The sequence below is a fragment of the Neolamprologus multifasciatus genome, chromosome 4 (assembly GCF_963576455.1).
Source record: "Neolamprologus multifasciatus chromosome 4, fNeoMul1.2, whole genome shotgun sequence".
NCBI lineage: Eukaryota > Metazoa > Chordata > Actinopteri > Cichliformes > Cichlidae > Neolamprologus > Neolamprologus multifasciatus.
In genome coordinates this window covers 15,574,254-15,592,170 of record NC_140442.1, presented here as the reverse complement: position 1 = coordinate 15,592,170, position 17,917 = coordinate 15,574,254, and the positions used below count along the sequence as shown (strand labels likewise).

General features: G+C 38.6%; 2 protein-coding genes across 3 annotated transcripts; one reads left to right on the top strand and one right to left on the bottom strand.

Moving 5' to 3' along the window:
* Positions 1 to 767: 767 nt before the first annotated feature.
* On the bottom strand, positions 768 to 4,738 carry smim10l3 (small integral membrane protein 10 like 3). 2 transcript variants are annotated; one of them, XR_014873695.1, is made up of 2 exons: positions 4,159 to 4,738; positions 768 to 3,133 (listed from the first exon to the last, which is right to left on the bottom strand). XR_014873695.1 is itself a non-coding variant. In XM_085156864.1 (2 exons), exons 1-2 carry the CDS (start codon positions 4,532 to 4,534, stop codon positions 3,113 to 3,115), a joined length of 201 nt encoding a protein of 66 aa, XP_085012990.1. In that variant the 5' UTR covers positions 4,535 to 4,731; the 3' UTR covers positions 768 to 3,112. The 2 variants fall into 2 exon arrangements, 1 of the variants encoding a protein (XP_085012990.1); XM_085156864.1 differs by having other exon boundaries at positions 4,355 to 4,731.
* Positions 4,739 to 6,304: 1,566 nt separating this feature from the next.
* On the top strand, positions 6,305 to 16,863 carry LOC146520118 (ras-related C3 botulinum toxin substrate 1-like). Its single transcript, XM_085156860.1, has 6 exons — positions 6,305 to 6,644; positions 7,661 to 7,732; positions 8,250 to 8,367; positions 8,606 to 8,668; positions 14,894 to 15,053; positions 15,150 to 16,863. Exons 1-6 carry the CDS (start codon positions 6,610 to 6,612, stop codon positions 15,278 to 15,280), a joined length of 579 nt encoding a protein of 192 aa, XP_085012986.1. The 5' UTR covers positions 6,305 to 6,609; the 3' UTR covers positions 15,281 to 16,863.
* Positions 16,864 to 17,917: the final 1,054 nt, after the last annotated feature.

Genomic DNA, 17,917 nt, shown 5'->3' with positions numbered 1-17,917 from the left:
TCTTAAGTGGGCTGAACCAGTAAATACATGGTGTATAAACTATAAACCAGTCACCTCCAACTGAACCTTTATGTTCAGTGCAAAGAAGTTTAACTTTAAAAACTGTCCAGTTCCTTTAAAATTCACATTTTGACCATCCAGTTAAAGTGGCAGTGAACAGACGATCAAATTTAACATGTCTCGAATGTTCCACGTGATAAAGAAAGGCTGATGTAGTAAATCATGGAAACCTGTCAGCACAGCTCGGCAAATTTTCTCTTTATTATTGTGTAAAACATTGTATTATAGAATTAATTATTGATACTGTTATTCATTTGAAAACTAACAATTAAAAAAACATTTTTCTTTCTTACTTACCTTTGATATATGATGGATGATCAGTTTACTAATAAAGGACACTTTATTAGTTACACCTTTCTGGTTCTGTCTGGTCTATATTGACATGATAGCGTCACACGGCTGCTGTAGATTTGTCAGCTACACATCCACGATGACACTCAATCTTCATCATCTTCAACTCAATTCATTGCCATTGTTTAGAAAAAATAAAAATAAAATTTTGATCAAAACAACTCCATTGTATTTTAAGATTTTCATTGTCCACGTAACCAGAAACATAGCAACAGAAAATAAGTGGTTTTGCCACACGTGTCGCTGTTTCTATGTGGTACAGGAACATGCTATAGAAGATGATCTGTTTCTAAAGGACAGTTTAATAAACCCAAACGAGACAACTGTTACTTTTTACTCATAGAAATGGCTCAGAGTCGTGGTGTAATTTGTTTATTTCTCACAGAGTTCATTCATTCTCAGCATTTGCTCTGTAACTTCAAACCCCACTCACACACATTTCACAGAAATAAAAACTTGAAACAGTAATAAATAATTTTGAATGTAACACCTTTCACTAGCATCGATTTGCTGATCCCACTGGTAAGCAGAAACACAATAGAAACGGTGACCACCTGAGCATGAGAGTGAGAACCATTACTGCACTTACTGACTTCTCCTACAATAAACCTGCTGATATCTGATGTACATCTGTCATCCAGTTAAACCCAGCCACAAATGATTAGTCCAGATCATAGAGGACAAAAGAAACATTGTGCGTCATGCAGGGAAAAGAACCTCTTCAAATAAAAATTTGATGTTTACTTTATACCTCACACTGAATGTCTATACATGTATGGTGCTTGACAAATTCATTAGATGGCCTAAAACCCGATTTTGTTTTAGAAATTTTTAAGAAATTGTTTAAAACTAAAAAATGTTGTTATTTGTAAGGCAAATAACAAACTGAAACAACTAAATAGTCCTTATTCACCAATAATAACCAAACAAACAGAAAAACTAATTTGTACGGCCTCCGTTGGCCTCGATAACGGCTTGCATTCTTGTTAGCATTGTTTTTATGTACGTTTCCACAGTCTCCTTTGTTACCGAGTTCCAAATAGTTTCCAGCTGTTCCCAGAGACTTGCTGTGGATGAAACTTTTGTGCAATCTATCTTCAAATACACCAAATCCCAAATTTGTTCAATATGATTCAAGTCTGGACTCTGATTTGTCCAGTCCATCAGTTCCAGTACTCCGGATTCCTTCTCCTTGGTCAAATACTCTCTGCACAGCTATGAAGTATGTTTGTTGTCACTGTGTTGTTTGTATATGAACCCACAACCAGTTTCAGTCCAGAAGAGATTCCATGACCCACCGAGATGTTGTGGTAGATCTTTATGTTCACGATACTATCAATTTTCACTAATTTGCCCACGCCATTTCCAGAAATGGAACCCAAACCATAATGGAACCTCCACCGTGCTCTACTGTGGGTGCAGTGCAACAAGCATCAAAACCTTCTCCAGATTTTCGGTGATTATTCTGACCAAAGACTTCAAACTCAGACTCATCCGTCCAAAGTACCTTATTCCAGTCATCTACAGTCCAGTGTTTGCGCTCCCTGGGTAATCTCAGACGTTTCTGGATGTTTGTGGGCCTTAATAACTGCTTCTTAGCAGCGACTCTCCCCTTTTAAGCATTGTTCATTCAGTCGTCTGCTTATGGTCATTCTGGAGACCTTTTCAGACTGTGCTCTAGAAGCATTTAGCTCTACTTGAAGATCAGCAATGGTCTTCCTTCTGTCACTGGTACTTAAAATCTTGAGGTGCCGGACATCTGCGTCAGTCAGCTTTTGTTTTCTGCCTCTTCCTTGGCGCATTCTGTAAGTACCGGTCTCTACAACTGACTCCAAAGCGTACTTGACCACACTGTGAGAACATTTTATGTCTTGTCCTATTTGTCTGAAAGACCATCCGGCATCGTGAAGCACTTTAATGCGAACTCGGTCCTTTTTGGTGAGTTCTTGATCTTTGACCATTTTGAGTCTTCAAACCAAATTCATGTTTTTACACCCAGATTTGAACCGCACACTGGACTTAACGACTCAAACTGAATATTCTGTTTAGTAATGCAAGTAAATAACTGTAATTTGGCACCTTCTATTAAATAAAAATGCTTTGATTTTTTTCTTTGATGAAACAGAAAAATTGAAGGGCATAAATTTGAAAATTCATGGATAACAATAATTATGTTTTAGCATTAAAATATAATTTTAATTATAGAGCGTGTGCATACTGGTGGATTAACCATTACAGAAACATAAAAAAGGATTTGGGTGATTACTAATACTGTTAATTTAGGTCAGCTGTACATGTAAGACATAAAGAGAAACTATAAGCTTTCACAGCAACAATCATTCATGCTACAGTCCTCAATATCAGAGAGAAAAGGCGGGGGAAATATCTTCATGCACCTGACGAGCTTCTCCTGAATCGGTGACTGCTGGGCTCTTTCCCCGCTCCATCTGCTCCATCTATCGCCGCTCACCCTGTCTCATATCTGCAGACATCACCGCTTCCCTTCACCTGCAAAGGCGCCGGGCAGTGTAACTGGCACCGGGCGGCAAAAACGAACAGCCACGTTATTGTGTTGGATTGAAGTGTCTTGAAGTGTCTTCTTTCTTCACATCGCTGTGTGTGGTCAGCCGGTGTTTTCTGATGGCTGCAACGTGGCAGTGCACACTATCCATTGTTAAGTGTTAATGCAGCCATTGAAGACTCAGTGGATTTCGATGTGAACCTATAAAGATATGAGAACTCTGTTAGGTAGTGCTAAATAAAAAAAATGAGAAGTAGGATAGGATTTTTGACCAACTTAGATATTTGGATATTTGCCCTCTGGTGGACAAACAATGCAAAGTGTGTTTATCCAATCTCTTCTTAGTTTTTTCATCTTCATTTATTATTTTGATATCTACTTTTGAACTGCAGTTATGTGAAAAATAAAGTTTTCACAGGACTTTATCCCCTTCAGTGAGAAACTAGGTCAGCCTTATCGCTTCCACAGGATATAAGTGTGTAAGTAGGAGCTAGGAGCTGACGATCAGCTGCCCTTGATTAACTGATCATCAGCAAGTTTGACCACTGCATGAAAGCACAGCTTAGATTTGCCAAAGACTTCTGGAACAATGTTGTTTGGACAGACGAGACCAAAGTAAAAAACAACCACAAGATATTAGCACAAACACCTCACACCTGCTGTCAAGCAAGGTGGTGGAGGGATGATGATTTGGGTGCCTTTAAGTTATTGAGTCGGTTATGAACTCCTCTCTATAAGTCTTCTTGAGTCAAATGTGACAGCTGTAGCTTGGCCAAAATTGGGTCACGCAACAGGACCCAAAAAGGGCAGCAAATTAGAAGCAATATTCATTTTAATCTGGAGACAGATGAAATCTCAAGTCCCTGACCAGGATATCTGTTGCCTGCTTCAGATATATCAGTTACTGGTCAGCCAAGATGTGTGTATCTTGGCAATAATTTAATTTTTTTTTTTTTTTTTTACAGTTTCTCAATGTATCGCTAACAAAAGACAGTTGTGTTGTTTGCATAACATTAACACATTTGGCAGAGTATAATAATCAACATAATCCATTAAACCCATTAATAAGATAATAGATCTTCATTGAAAGTTAAAGGCACTAAAAATGGAAGCCAATAAAAAGCTGGTAATAATAAATCGGCACCTCCTTAATTGAGAAAAGTGAGCATTAAAGACAAGATAAAGGGAGAATTTTCCTTGTATTAGGCAGCTTTAGTTTTAAGTACCTGTAATCCTTAAGCTTTAAATGTAGTTAAAATTGATCGTTTATCCGTCCATTAAGGATAAATCTTTTACAACGCGTCGCTCATTCAGGCAAAAACAAAGGCAGTAATGAATCCAACATGAGGGGCCTTTGCAATCAGCAGCTGTCTCTGTGCCGTTTAGAGGGTTGATGACCGATTACAGCGGCTGAATGATTACCTGTAATCTCACATTAAACATCATCGAGGCGACGAGGTAGACATAGGGGAATCTGATTCGCAGCCGCCATGCGAGATCAAAAAATATCAACAAAGTCCTCGTCAAGCCTTTCGAAAATACTCCATACGTCCGACCAGCAGAGCCCGAAAACCGGAGCACTAAATATGACAGACCCGCCATACAGCCCAGTCCGTCCGCAGGTTTCCAGGGTTAGTTTGTCATCTGGTAAGGCGAAGCGATGGAAAAGGTGTCACACTTCATATTTATATCACTCGTCGACACCGAGCCCCATTTTTGTCCTTTTTAACATCGATTGTGTTGGAAAATCTGCTCCACCCCGATAGCTGTTTACCGGGGACTCATCACGGTGTGACACACGGAAGTAAGAGGCAATAAAGGGCAACTGGAACCCCGAGGATAAACTCTCAGGTATATGGTTCTTCGTTTTTTCAAAAAAACAAATCACAGCTTAAGTACACATAAAGTGTCATAACTTCACATACTGGTGGTGGTCAGAGGGCCCGGTGGCGCCTGTGTCCGGCAGCCTCGCCTCTGTCAGTGCGCCCCAGGGCAGCTGTGGCTACAATGTAGCTTGCCATCGCCAGTGTGTGAATGTGAGTGTGAATGGGTGAATGACTGAATGTAGTGTAAAGCGCTTTGGGGTTCTTAAGGACTAGAAAAGCGCTATACAAATGCAGGCCATTTACATTCATATTTATCCAGACAGTAGGTAAAAAAAAATACAAGACAACATACAAATGCTGTAGTTGCAATGGTTTGTTTTACATTAATAGATTAATATACACAAAGCTTAAATATATAAGATTAAAATTGATTGCAAGTGTGGAAATGATCTTTTAGGTCTAATTTTTATTTATGTGAAATTAAGTGAAATGGTCGGACAAAATTATTTAGTTTTTAATTATTTGTATTTGTCCAAATGCAATAAGTATAGTGCTGATGAGGAAGGAAACCTGACTTTGAAAAGAAATGTCCTTCATCTGAAGAATAATAACACACATATTACTAAGTAAAAATTGAAGTAAAACAAGCAAACAAAACTGACAAGTGTTTGTGAGAAACGAGCCAAATAAATAAACAAATGTGCCACAATCCGAAGCAAGGGTTGGCATTTGTATACTGTCTTTTTTTCTGTAGTCTAGCACTCTGAACACTTTCTTGTTGTGGCTCAAAAATGAGAGTTCCACACTAAATTGATCAGGGCCCAGGTTAACAATGTCTGCCTCCAGTGATATCGGCCAACAGGGTACAAATGTAAATGATCCTACTGCTGACCAAAGACAAAGGAAGAAGACAGACAGGAGGTATTTTAGGAGCCAGTGAGAGAGAAGAAAACGTGGAGGTGAGAGTAGGGAGTGTAAAAGTTCCTGCTCTAATAACAAAACTCTTAGTGAATTACAAACAAAAGCAAAAACAAAGAAGCAATTTATGTTTACTGAGAGATCAGTTGGTCTTGTCTACTACATCCAAATACGATTTTGTCATGATAAACAAAAGTTGGGGTAATCACGACATAAGAAAGATCTTTAGGGTATGGACAGATGCCTGGTATGCTTTGTAACACAAAAACATGAAGCTGGAGCAGAGAAACCTTTCAAATCCTCTTTTAAAGCTTAGCCTGAAAGACATAATTGAGGGTAAAACTTCCAATTCGCCATAGTCCATAGAAATGACAGGGATCGTGTAGCTGACGTCAGTTCCTCATTTAGTGTCATTCCATAAATAGTCCCTCCACTTTTTTTGTATTATTTGTTTTCACAAACTAAATTAAACAATAAACTTTAAATCTGTTATATTATAATACATTTCATTCAATCCCCTGAAATTCGGCTGCCTCCGGTTGATTTTTAGGACGAAAGTCTGTGTGGGCGTATGGACCAGTGCACCGGATGTGCCATCTACTGGTGGTGTTGTAACTTTTTTTTTTTTTTTTTTTAACTCAGGGGTGGTGGCCGCTGTTTTGCTTCATAGCTTCCAGATCAGCCTACGAAAGCATGGGAATGTAGGAAGGGAAATTCACGAGTAAACTCGCCGTAAACTGCTCGATAAAGTTAGTGTAAGTTCCCCCTAAGTTGTTTCGCGTACCAGGAGCTCGGTTGTAGCAGCACAGGTCGGCGGAGAAAGACGCTCGTTGGGACTTTTCACCAGCGAGCAATCCCGGACAAAGGAAAAGAGACTCGAGCTAACGTTAGCTGGCTCCCGGGCCAACTTAGCATTCCTCTAGCCGCGGCGCAATGCAGGCCATAAAGTGTGTTGTGGTCGGAGACGGGTAAGTTCGCTAAACCCAGCCGGGTATTAGTTTATATTAAACACCTGTTTATTTTTTTTTTACCTTTTAAAAATGTAATTGTAGCTAAAAGGCTGTCACCCGAGTAGCTGACGTTAAAACCCTTTGCAACAGATTTCCGAGCGGGTAAAGTTAGCTGCTAATATTTTACTACCTGTTAATTTTGCCGACATGGGTACTCGCATTTGACTATTATATTTTTATCTATTTATTTAGACTGCAGTTTTCATACATTAGGGTTGGTGGTATGAGTAAGTATTGGTAATACAGGCTGGCCAGTGTGCAAGTGGTTGACTAATCTTTCACTCTTAGGTGAGTCAGACATCACAGGGTAGGTCGTACATCCACAGCTTAAATTAAAGTTTCGCTATTATTACTTAGGAATTTAGCTTTTGTGTGTGTCTGTGTGTCCATCATCTCGCTGCTGTATTCCAGCAAGTCACTGTTAAAGCTACAAACACAGCGCTTTTTCAGCTTCCCAAAATTTAAGGGCTTCCTCAGCAGCAGGGGATTAACACACAAGCTAAGACAGTGACATTAAGATGTGCTAACAATATGTGGGAGTTAAATGCACTCATAACCGCTTTCTCTGGGTGTGGTAGATACTGCAGCAGCAAGACCCATTCAGAGCCCGTGGCTGTGTTGAATCTCTTTATTTTGCTTTGAGTGTAAGGGGAACTGTGCAGTAGACATGAGGGTAGCATGCTGAAGGGAACCAAGAAAGTTTCATATTTGGCAAATGTGCCTCTGCCACTGCTCTCATGTGCTTTATCTTGCAAAAAGAAGAACTTAGAAAATCACACAATTCCGTTTTCCCAGACTAATACACCAGGGATTTGTTTTGTTGTAAGCAGTGCCGTTTACTGATCTTAACACCGTTTGTAGAAATGAAATTGTAACGATTGTTGCTTATGTCAGTATTTGTAAGATCTGAGCCCAGTCACACTTTTTTTTGCCTTCTCTCAATAAATGCTAATCCAACATCTTCTCTCCTACAGAGCTGTGGGTAAGACCTGTCTGCTCATCAGCTACACCACCAATGCCTTTCCTGGAGAGTACATCCCCACAGTGTGAGTATCTGAGACTGCAGCGCAGTGAGTATTTATTTATTTATGTGAGAATAACAGTCAGTAATTGGTCTCCACCCTCCTTACACAATCAATGCATGAGCAAGCATGGCACCTTGTTTTTTAAATATAGTCTTGCAGAGGAGGTTACAATCACAGCATTTGACTGTAACTACACCAGGAATACATGTTACAGAAAGTCGAGAAGAATCCCTGCACCTAATCTGGTCCTAGACCAGCTGTGGAAAGTGTTGATCTTTATCGACCTTAACTGTGGCATGAACTGGCTCTGCAGGCAGTTGACAAACAGGCTTTTGGTTCAGCCAGATTTGAAAAATGAGCAATTGTTTTTAAGAGAGAGCAGAAGTTGCAAAAGGGCACAATAAATCAGGGGATAGGTTGATCACCGCGTATTTCTTGTCCTTTTTCTTTTTTTTTTTTTTTTCTTAGTAGTTATATTTCAACAATTTGTATTAAGCCTGAAGGGCTTTGCTCATTTGCACTTCATCACTTCTGTCAGGTTCGACAACTACTCCGCCAATGTTATGGTGGATGGGAAGCCGGTGAACCTGGGTCTTTGGGATACAGCAGGACAAGAAGACTACGACAGACTCCGCCCACTTTCCTACCCACAGACGGTACAACAACCACAACAAAAACATAATCAGACAGTGTTGTGCTACAGTTCATGTATTATCCTCCATGCATAAACCAGAGTCTGATTTCTGAGAATGAGGAAGTTAAAAGGAAAAAAAAACCCCAGAAAGAAACGCGCACACCTTTGTGAACACAGGATTCCCCTCCACCCCTTCCAGTGTTCTTAACAGGAAGTGATTGTTACAGGCTCTGATTGCTTTGTTTTCCTTGTCTTACCAGGATGTGTTTCTTATCTGCTTTTCACTTGTGAGTCCTGCCTCGTTTGAAAACGTCCGTGCCAAGGTGAGTAATTGCTGTATGTCAGAACAAGTGAAGGCTGGAAAGGTGTCAGCTTATTTATGTTTCATCCGTCCAGTTGGTGCTCTTGTAGTCTCTAAGTTTGCTTATTTTTTGCCTGTGCTGCACAAGCCACTGTAGATAGAAAATTAATCAGTAAATTTAAATGAAAAAATGAAGGCAAAAATCTGGAAAGTAGAGATGAAATTAAGAGTTTCAGCTCAATAAAACTTTGTTCATTATGAAACCTTTGTCCTTGCTTGGCATTATACCCTTCAAGGACATAATTGGTTGTTTTTAACTCACTTTGAACTGCTGGGGGGAAAAAACGACACAATCCCCCATGTCTAGCAGTTATTTCATTTTGACACACTGTATTAACATGATGGACCCAAAACCACACAACAAACATAAAGTGGAGTAGGAAAAAGTTCGATTTGTTTTTGTTCTTTTACTGTGAAACCCACAAACAACACATTTCTAAAACTACAAACGTACAAATTTAGCAAACAACAGAGTAACATATCACACACAAAATGCCACACAAATTATTTGTCCCGCCCCCAAAAATAGTTCCTGTTCACCACAAGAAGGAGGGGCACATCACAGGCATGACACTTGGAGAGTGTATCACTCCTCCTGTTGTTCAGCTGGAGATGGGGCTGAGTGATATCAGGAAAATCTAATGTCACAATATTTTTTTGGCTATATCACAATACATGATGTATGTCATAATACAGTGGAACCCCGACTTACGAAATGAATTCGTTCCTGAGGGTCTTTCGTAAGTCGAAAATTTTGGTAAGTCGAAGCACCCATCGCGCGTTTTGAGTGAGGCGATGCTGAACAATAGGCTATAGGCTAATTTCTAACTAGAACAACAATACATTGTTCAAGTGGAACAGCGAAGCCCAAGTACGGAAGCCAAGGGGTTGTCACATGATTCGGAAGGCATTGTAGGCTCAGCCAATCAGAGCCAGCGGATTTCGTTACTCTGGCATTTTGCTGTAACACGGGCAGAAATATTGCCGTTCAGTGCCTTCATAACTTGAATTTCGTGAAACGGGGTATTCGTAAGTCGGGGTTCCACTGTATAGGGATCGGTATTGATAAGATTTTCACGATTCTGATTCCATTTTCGATTTTGTTTAACGATTCGATTCTTTATCGATTCTTTTTTAAAAAAGGAGAACACTAAGTTTGATTAGCTTAGAACTTTGTTTTACATCTTCTCTTTGAACAAGATAGAAATTTAGGAGTAGCATGGCCTTACAAACCCAACAGTGAGATCTTTAAGAGATCCAGCCCACGGCTCTTCAATGGGGTGTCACGGGGTCCCCGGGAAAAAAATTGTAAATGTAAAATAATAAAATAAATATTCTTCTGTAGCAATAACAAAGTATAACATAAATTATTCTGTAGCAATTACACAAGAATATCCAGTAATGTCCCTGCCTACAATTAAACAGATTCACTTACCGAAAATCGGGGGCATCTGTTGTGGCAAATGGGTGCAAGCCTTTTACCACAAACTTAGTCACTGCTCGGTGACATTCGTCTATCCTGGCCTGAAAGGAGACGCTACCGGTAGACTGCAGCGAGAACTGCCAGCGAGCGCCAGCCAGACTCTGCCTGTCTCTCTCATCATGGTCACCTAAATGCACAGTAATGACAGGTTTTATAATGAGGCAGATCGCGCTAACATAATATGCACTGTTAGTTGATTATTTACCTGCTGCAATAACGGGAGAGGACATGCATGTTACCGCTGCTGCTGGGTTGAGATTCACGAGTCCGGAGCGGAATTAAAAATACAACATTCATTTAAGGTTATCGTGTGTTTTGTGAGCAAATGCTTTTGCATATTCGTAGTGTTTCCTCCCTTAAATGAAATATCTAACAGTTGCCCTGTTGTCATCCGTTCTCGTAAAGTATAATTAAACTTTTGAGCGTTTGAGCCGCTTAGGTGCCGTGTTTCCTGCCAGGTAAATGACGCTCCGCAACGTGGTGACGTCATTTGGGGCAACTGGAATCGATAAGGGAATTGTTTGCAAAAATGGCAAACAATTCCAAGGAATTGAAACAGTGGGAACCGGTTCTCAACAAGAACCTGTTTTCGATACCCATCCCTACCACTGTATGTTTAAATAACCTTCAGAAACAGATTTTTTTTTTAAAAAACGTACAATGCCTAAAATTGCACAAGTATGCTCATTCAAATCAACAATTCAATATTTTGTTTTCTTTTAATGCAGCAAATCTGAATGAATTGAAATGTTTTATTTTAACGTTTTGTTTTTTTTTTTTTTGCAAACATCAGTTGCACACAGACATTTTTCATAAATGACAATATTGCGACAGTAAGTCTTTTTGTCATCAACACTCGGCTTTTACAAACAAAAGATCATAGCTACAAAAAAGCAATAGTTAGAAAGAATAAAACAATTGAAATTAAATAGGTGCTGTTTTGTGCTTGTAACGTATAGAAATTGTAAAATAAAAAATGTAGTCACCTCAAATTACAGAACAAATAGTGACTATGAAAACGACTGAGCAAGAACAGTCGCAGGTATCACAGCTGGTTTATTTAACGCTTTCTTTGGTGTGTGGAGAAATGCTGACATGCCGAATTTAAAACATTTTTAGTTTTGCAGTGACTGATTTGGAATAAATTCTTGGTCCTGTTACCTTTCATGGCAATAGTTTTACAGCATGTTTTGCAAATAACTGCATTTTGTTCGACATCCTCCTTGTGAAATCCAAACCCTCGCTCGTCTGAAACTTCTGCTGTCACCATATTTTTCCCTATCTGGTAGTATATGAAGTGCAGTGTGCCTGGTAGAAATGTTTCCTGTTGGAAGAGGGGGAATTAATGATGCATTCACAGCATGTGGGAGAATAAAAACTCACACTGAATTACATGCAGACAGCTTAATTTTGCCACGGCAATCTATACTCGATGGTTACGATAAAGCAATTTTAACCATTGTATGAGGAAAAACTTTCGATACATCTACCCCTTGGTGGAGTTAGCGTTTACATTGCAATCTGCCTTTGGTGGCTTTTTAGCTAGCATCTGTGACATTTAGCAGTTGTTTCTGATGCACAAAACAAGAAAAGGGTGTAGACTACACACTAACTTTAAACTCCAAATGGAAACATTTCATAAACCGCTCAAATTTGCCCACGTCTTAGTGCCACGTGTTGTCTTATATTTTTTTTGTTTTGATTGATGTGATGTATTTTTCTGACCATAGAAAGTGGGGCTCTTTTCTTTGAAAATCCTGTTTTACCATTTCTTCTTGGATCAAATGTGCTGACAGCATTCAGGAAAAACATGCCTTACATTATTTCATTATAAGTTTGCTTTTACTCAGCCTATCAACAGAATTTAAAAACTGCTATATAGTTTCAAGTCCACACTTTGGAAAGGCTCAGTGAGGCTGCATCTTGTTGCTATGTTGCTACACCCCCCCAACAAGGGTGTAGCAGTTCTTCAAAATTACAGCTGGGGCACTACCTCATGTTTTTTCCTTTGGATGAGCTGAATAGCAAAAAACATTGGAAATTTCTGTTTGTGTGTTTTGGTTTTTTTTTGGTTTTTTTTTTGTTTGTTTTTTTAAAATCTAAGGTCTTTTTTTTTTTTTTGGTTTTTTTTTTATGATTCATTTCATATTTAGACCTTGATCTGAGCTTGAGCTTACCATTTAGGGTAATGTGCAAGAACTTTGTGAATATGAAGCTTTTTGCTTTTTTTTTAAATTTTTGATGAAGTCAGTGCAATAGCAAAGTATGTCAACTAAGCATAGCTGTCAATTAGAGCAGGGCGATATGACCAAAAATATTTATCACGATATACATTTGAAAATTTACGATAACGATATAACTGACGATATAATTGACACTAGACAAAATACTTTACAACTCCACAACTTTATTAGTGCAAAAAACAAAAACAATGTATTTTCACTTAAACAAGCAGCTTTTTTAAGTGCATTAAAGTTATATAAAAAATAACAGTGCAAATGCAATTCCTTGCTGACAGTTAAACCAAAATTTCCAGTGGAAATTGGCCGACATATTCTCAGCATAATCATGTATAATATCCACAAAACTTAAAAAGAGGTTATACACACACAATGCGGTAATATTATGTTGAAGCACAGTACGTATCACTCTGCAAGGCTCCTGCCTACGATAGCCGTAATGCTCCTGCTCCGACAATCCATCAAGCGGTGCGGGTTCGTAGCTTAGCAAAGTCATACTGAAACATTTGACAGATTTTCGAGCGCCGTGTACCACATAAAATCGTTTCGAGGTCAGTAAACACAACCAGAATTCATACATAAGGCACACGGGATTATAAGGGGCACTGTCGATTTTCAGAAAAATCACAGGATTGATTTTAAGTGTGCCGTATTTTCCAAAAAACACGAAAATAACGACGGCCCGCTGGCATGCTCTACCAAAAATAGTGCTTTGTTGTGTATCTGACGGACGAAAGCTAAACCAGTTCCACACCACTGAAGTTACAGCATTTTTACAAACCAATTCTGGTTCATCCGTTTCATTCAACGATCCGCTTTCGCTCTTATCATTCTGCGTCGCCACCATGTGCGTATGTAAACAAAGGCATTGCGCATGCGCGTTTTACCCATATTCTATCGCGATATTTCATTTTCTTATCATTGCCCAACATTACACCAGTATTACCGTGAAAGGTATGATATAGCCCAGCCCTACTGTCAATATGTTGTGCTGTTTGTCCATCTTTAGGGTCTGTTTTTCAGCAGTGTGTTTATTGTGAGATGAAGGAGCAGATTGACGTTAATCTGTTGATTTTGATTAAAAGAATTTATAAATGTTATCAGTTAACCTTTACCTTTGAGAATTTGTTCCTTGCTTTAAACGACTGTATGAAAGTCAACAATCTTTGTGCTCCTTGCTGTTCTAAAAATAGTTAGCGGACCAATAACATGGAGGCTGGACTACAGATACATTTGCTCAACATTGTGGATATTTTTACACAAACGAGCTGAAGCAGTGTGACAAACCTCACTATATATGCCATGAGTCATATGATTCATGGCATTTAGTGCAAAGGGAATGATAAACCACAGGAAATTACTATCTGACTCTGCAGTTCCCCTCAGCGTCACACAGCAACATTGTGTTGCTTTTCTTGCCCACAGCTTTACTGTCTTGGTTCACTTTCACTTCTCTTACAGTATATGGTAAATGTGGATGCTGTGGGTAGTTGTAAACCCATTTTACACTGCCCGCTCCACACTAAACAACATAGACAAGCTGGTAGCAACAAGCTGATGAAAATGTCCGAGTATTTATGAGCTGAAAAGACAGTTTTTTAGGAGTTGGTGAAAAAAGAAAATGATATACTTAAATTAAAGAATTGGAAATAACCATAAGTCCACATAATCAATGTACTGCTGGTGATTTTACAACCTATTTATTTCTAGGCTTGTCATGGGATTAGGCCTTACTCTAAACACATTTATCAACTTGTTACCTGTTTTACCATCTTAAGTTCACACCAGGTCCACATTAGCCAGTTTCCATTGGGAAGGGGTCTAAGTGACCAACGCATTTGCTTTAATCCAAAGTCATTTTAGCTTAGCAATGCTAACATACTGCTTTGTCCAGAGTTTTCAGAGTGGACGGGAGCGAAGTAAACGGTTTAGAATGCAAACATTAAGCCTCATTTGTGCTGATAAGAAGCAAGCCCTGGCTGTTTCACACTTCCTCTTGGTGACACACAGCTTGACAGTTGTGTTAATTCTGCCTTCCCCCTTAAATTGCACCTTTGTTTTTTTTGTGGTAATATGTATTTGTTTATTCAAGATGTCATAAAGTCACTCTGAGTATTCTGTCATTATCTGTAGAGTGGGCTGAGTTTAACATCCGGACACAGGCGCAGTGACAGGGTTTAAAGTTCACTATTCAAACTCACATCATCTACAGACAGTTGGGAATCACCACTTATGCCAACGTATGTGCCTTTTAAGTGTGGGAGGAAACCCTCGTAGGCATGATGAGACCATGCAGATGCCACACAGAAAGGCCCTATATGAGTTTGGATGAGCAGAAATATCTTTCACTTGATTAAAAATGCTCTGATAACATGTTGTTATCATGTTGATAACAAGTGTTAAAGTTGACACTGACTGATCTGAAAATTTACACCACTAACTTGTAACTCCTGTGTCTGTGCAGTGGTATCCTGAGGTGAGACACCATTGTCCCAACACTCCAATAATCCTCGTGGGCACCAAACTGGATCTGAGAGATGACAAGGATACCATGGAGAAGCTGAAGGAGAAGAAACTCTCTCCCATTACCTATCCCCAAGGACTGGCCATGGCCAAAGAGATTGGTAATGGCTTCAGTTGTCACTGATCCTTTTCTTGTAAATGGTCATGGAAGACAGATTCAAATAATAAACCAATGCCTTTCTGTTTCCTGTCTTCAGGCTCTGTAAAGTACCTGGAGTGCTCAGCCCTGACTCAGCGTGGCCTTAAAACTGTGTTCGATGAGGCCATCCGGGCCGTCCTGTGCCCTCCACCTGTCAAAAAGAAGGGGAAGAAGTGCTCTCTCCTCTAAGACTTCCTTCACTGGAATAGTTACAGGAGAGCATGACCGCTAGTGGTGAGGGTGGCTAACGACACAGGAGAAACACACCAGTATACACACACACAGACACACAAAAACAATGTATTTCAGATTCTGTCCTTCTATATGTGTAGCTGCAACAGTTATACCAACCGTTTCCATGAAAACTCCAACATAGGGTCAGGTTTAGGGTAAAAGAGTGGACTATTTTAGACCCTAGTTATTTCCTAACAATGTATACTGTATAGACGAGACTGAATTTCTTGAGGCCTTCTAAAATGGATTGGATGTTTTGTAGAACGGACCGTGGAATGTCTTCAACTTTTTCTTCCACTGGTTGTCCAGTTTTTTGGTTTGTTTTTTGTTTACAGTCTTGGTAGTTTGTTTGAAGTGGAAGAAATTTTGCCAAATACACTCTGCACACATGCTGTATTTTAGCCGAAAAGAAATCCTTTGTTCTGTCGTCTCAAACCTTTAAAACACAGCTGACAGTCTGCTGCTGTTTCCCTGCTGTTCATATCAACCATTTAAAAGTCAAGAACTTCACTTTCTCTTTATGAAGGCAGTCATCACTCCTTGCTATCAACAAACACCTTGAAGTAACAATCTGTGAAATTTAATTGCCTCCATTTTTTATGTACCATAACCTTTTTGCCAGTAATTAAATTTTGGCCCTAACATGATTCATGTTAATTCATTCTTATGGAACGAATGAAGCCTGAAGCACAGAGAGAAAATTGAGACTGGGGAAAAAGGTCTGCTGACACCAACAGTGCTACTAATCCCTGAAAAATCTCCAGTATTTTATGCATTTGGCTCCAATTGGACCCGTTGTGTTTGTGGGGGTTTATTTTTTTTTCTTTCCTCTTTGCAATATTCCCCCTAGAAGTGTCGACTGTATGGCTGCCCAGGAGTGCGAAGCTGAAAACTTGATTTTTGTATTTGGAAGAGAAATATTCAGGTGTTTTGGTGATGGGGAACAAGAGAGCCTTTAATGCTCTGTGGGCATTTATCCGAAACCTTTTTGTGGAGCACATTTGATTTATATGTTATTATTTTTATTTTTAGCATCACTACTGGCTAAGCAATGTCACTAAAAGAGCATTTATGCCTGCTAATAACAGTAACAAAGCTACTGTCGGTTATGGTGTAGTATACAGTGTACTCATCTTTTTGTTATAATCATGTGATTTGACTATTTTGTATCTTTCTTCACAGAAGTTAGACTCACTCACTGTATTGTTAAACTAACACTATGAATATCTTTTGTTTATTACCTCTGCAGTTAATGCTACTTTAATCTCCCCACAATCCTAGCTTTTTGTAATTAATGCTGATAGCATGTACATGTATCATATACTGAAAACTAAGATTAGAATTTGCTACAGTTATATTTTTTGCCTATTTACAAAATGTATTTGAACTAGATCAGGGGTTAAATACATGTTGCTCATCGGTATTGTATTCAGACTCCAAGCTGTGCTTTAATTCAAGCCAATGTTGTGACTCTTTAGTTTTATGGACAAAAGCTATTGTCACTTTTTGAAAAAGCCAATAAATTCCTGTAAAACAGACTCTGCTCTGCTTGTTTTTCTTTGATCCGAAACAAAAGGGATCTAAGTGCAGTTTACTCAATGGAAGATTATTGCCATACTCAACTGGCAAAATACTTCAGTTAAAACAGCCCAACAGTCCAGCATGTTTAATGTTATATTTAAAAAAAAATTTAAAAAAAGTTATTTAGGGTTTCTATTGGTCTTTAAATATTTGCCTTTGGATATTTGCTTATGTTCACTCAAGTCCTTTCACAAGATCCTTTTTCACAGGACATTTTTGTAGACACTGGGATACTTGAGATTTTTAAATCTCTATTAAAATGTTGATGTGGTGTCTTTTAATGGGTTAAATCACATTTAATGCCTGGCCAGGACACTTTGTTGACTGCCTGTCTAGAAATTACAATAGTCGCAAACAGAGTCACCATTTGTGAAGGTTTGATTGTATTAGATTGCTTTAGTTTTAGGTAGTTGTACGTATTAAGCTGTTAATTCCTTTAAACTGAGTTAAAATTCATCTTGTTTCTAACAGATAACAACAAATCTTTTACTATAAATAAATATGAATGCAAGTAAATAAAGAAACAACTAATTAATGTTGTGGTTACTGTGTTGTACTTTAGCTCTTTCATTTGAAAAAGTTTCCCATTGGGAAAGTTTAGTTTTTAATTATTTGTTTATTAAATGATAAAAGATAAAAATAAAAAAATACATAAAGTTGTAAATGTAGAGTACAGATGAGGAGCAAAGCCAGAAAACCCTATTAATAGACCTGTATCAAAAGAATAATGACCAAAAATTACTTGCAAGGGATGCATGAGAAGGAAACTCTGACTAAACAGAGTAAACAAATACAAGACACAAACATCAGGTCATAAAGTAAGAAATTAGCTACGTTGAACATTTATAAAAACTTCACAGTCATACAGATTAAATTCAGCAACCACTGATGTAAGTACTTTGCTTGGATGAGCCTGAATCTTTTGATTATTTGACAAAAATGCCACCCATTAAGTTTACTATGTTGCGTGTGTAAAAACTCACATGGATTCAAACCGATTAAACCACAATA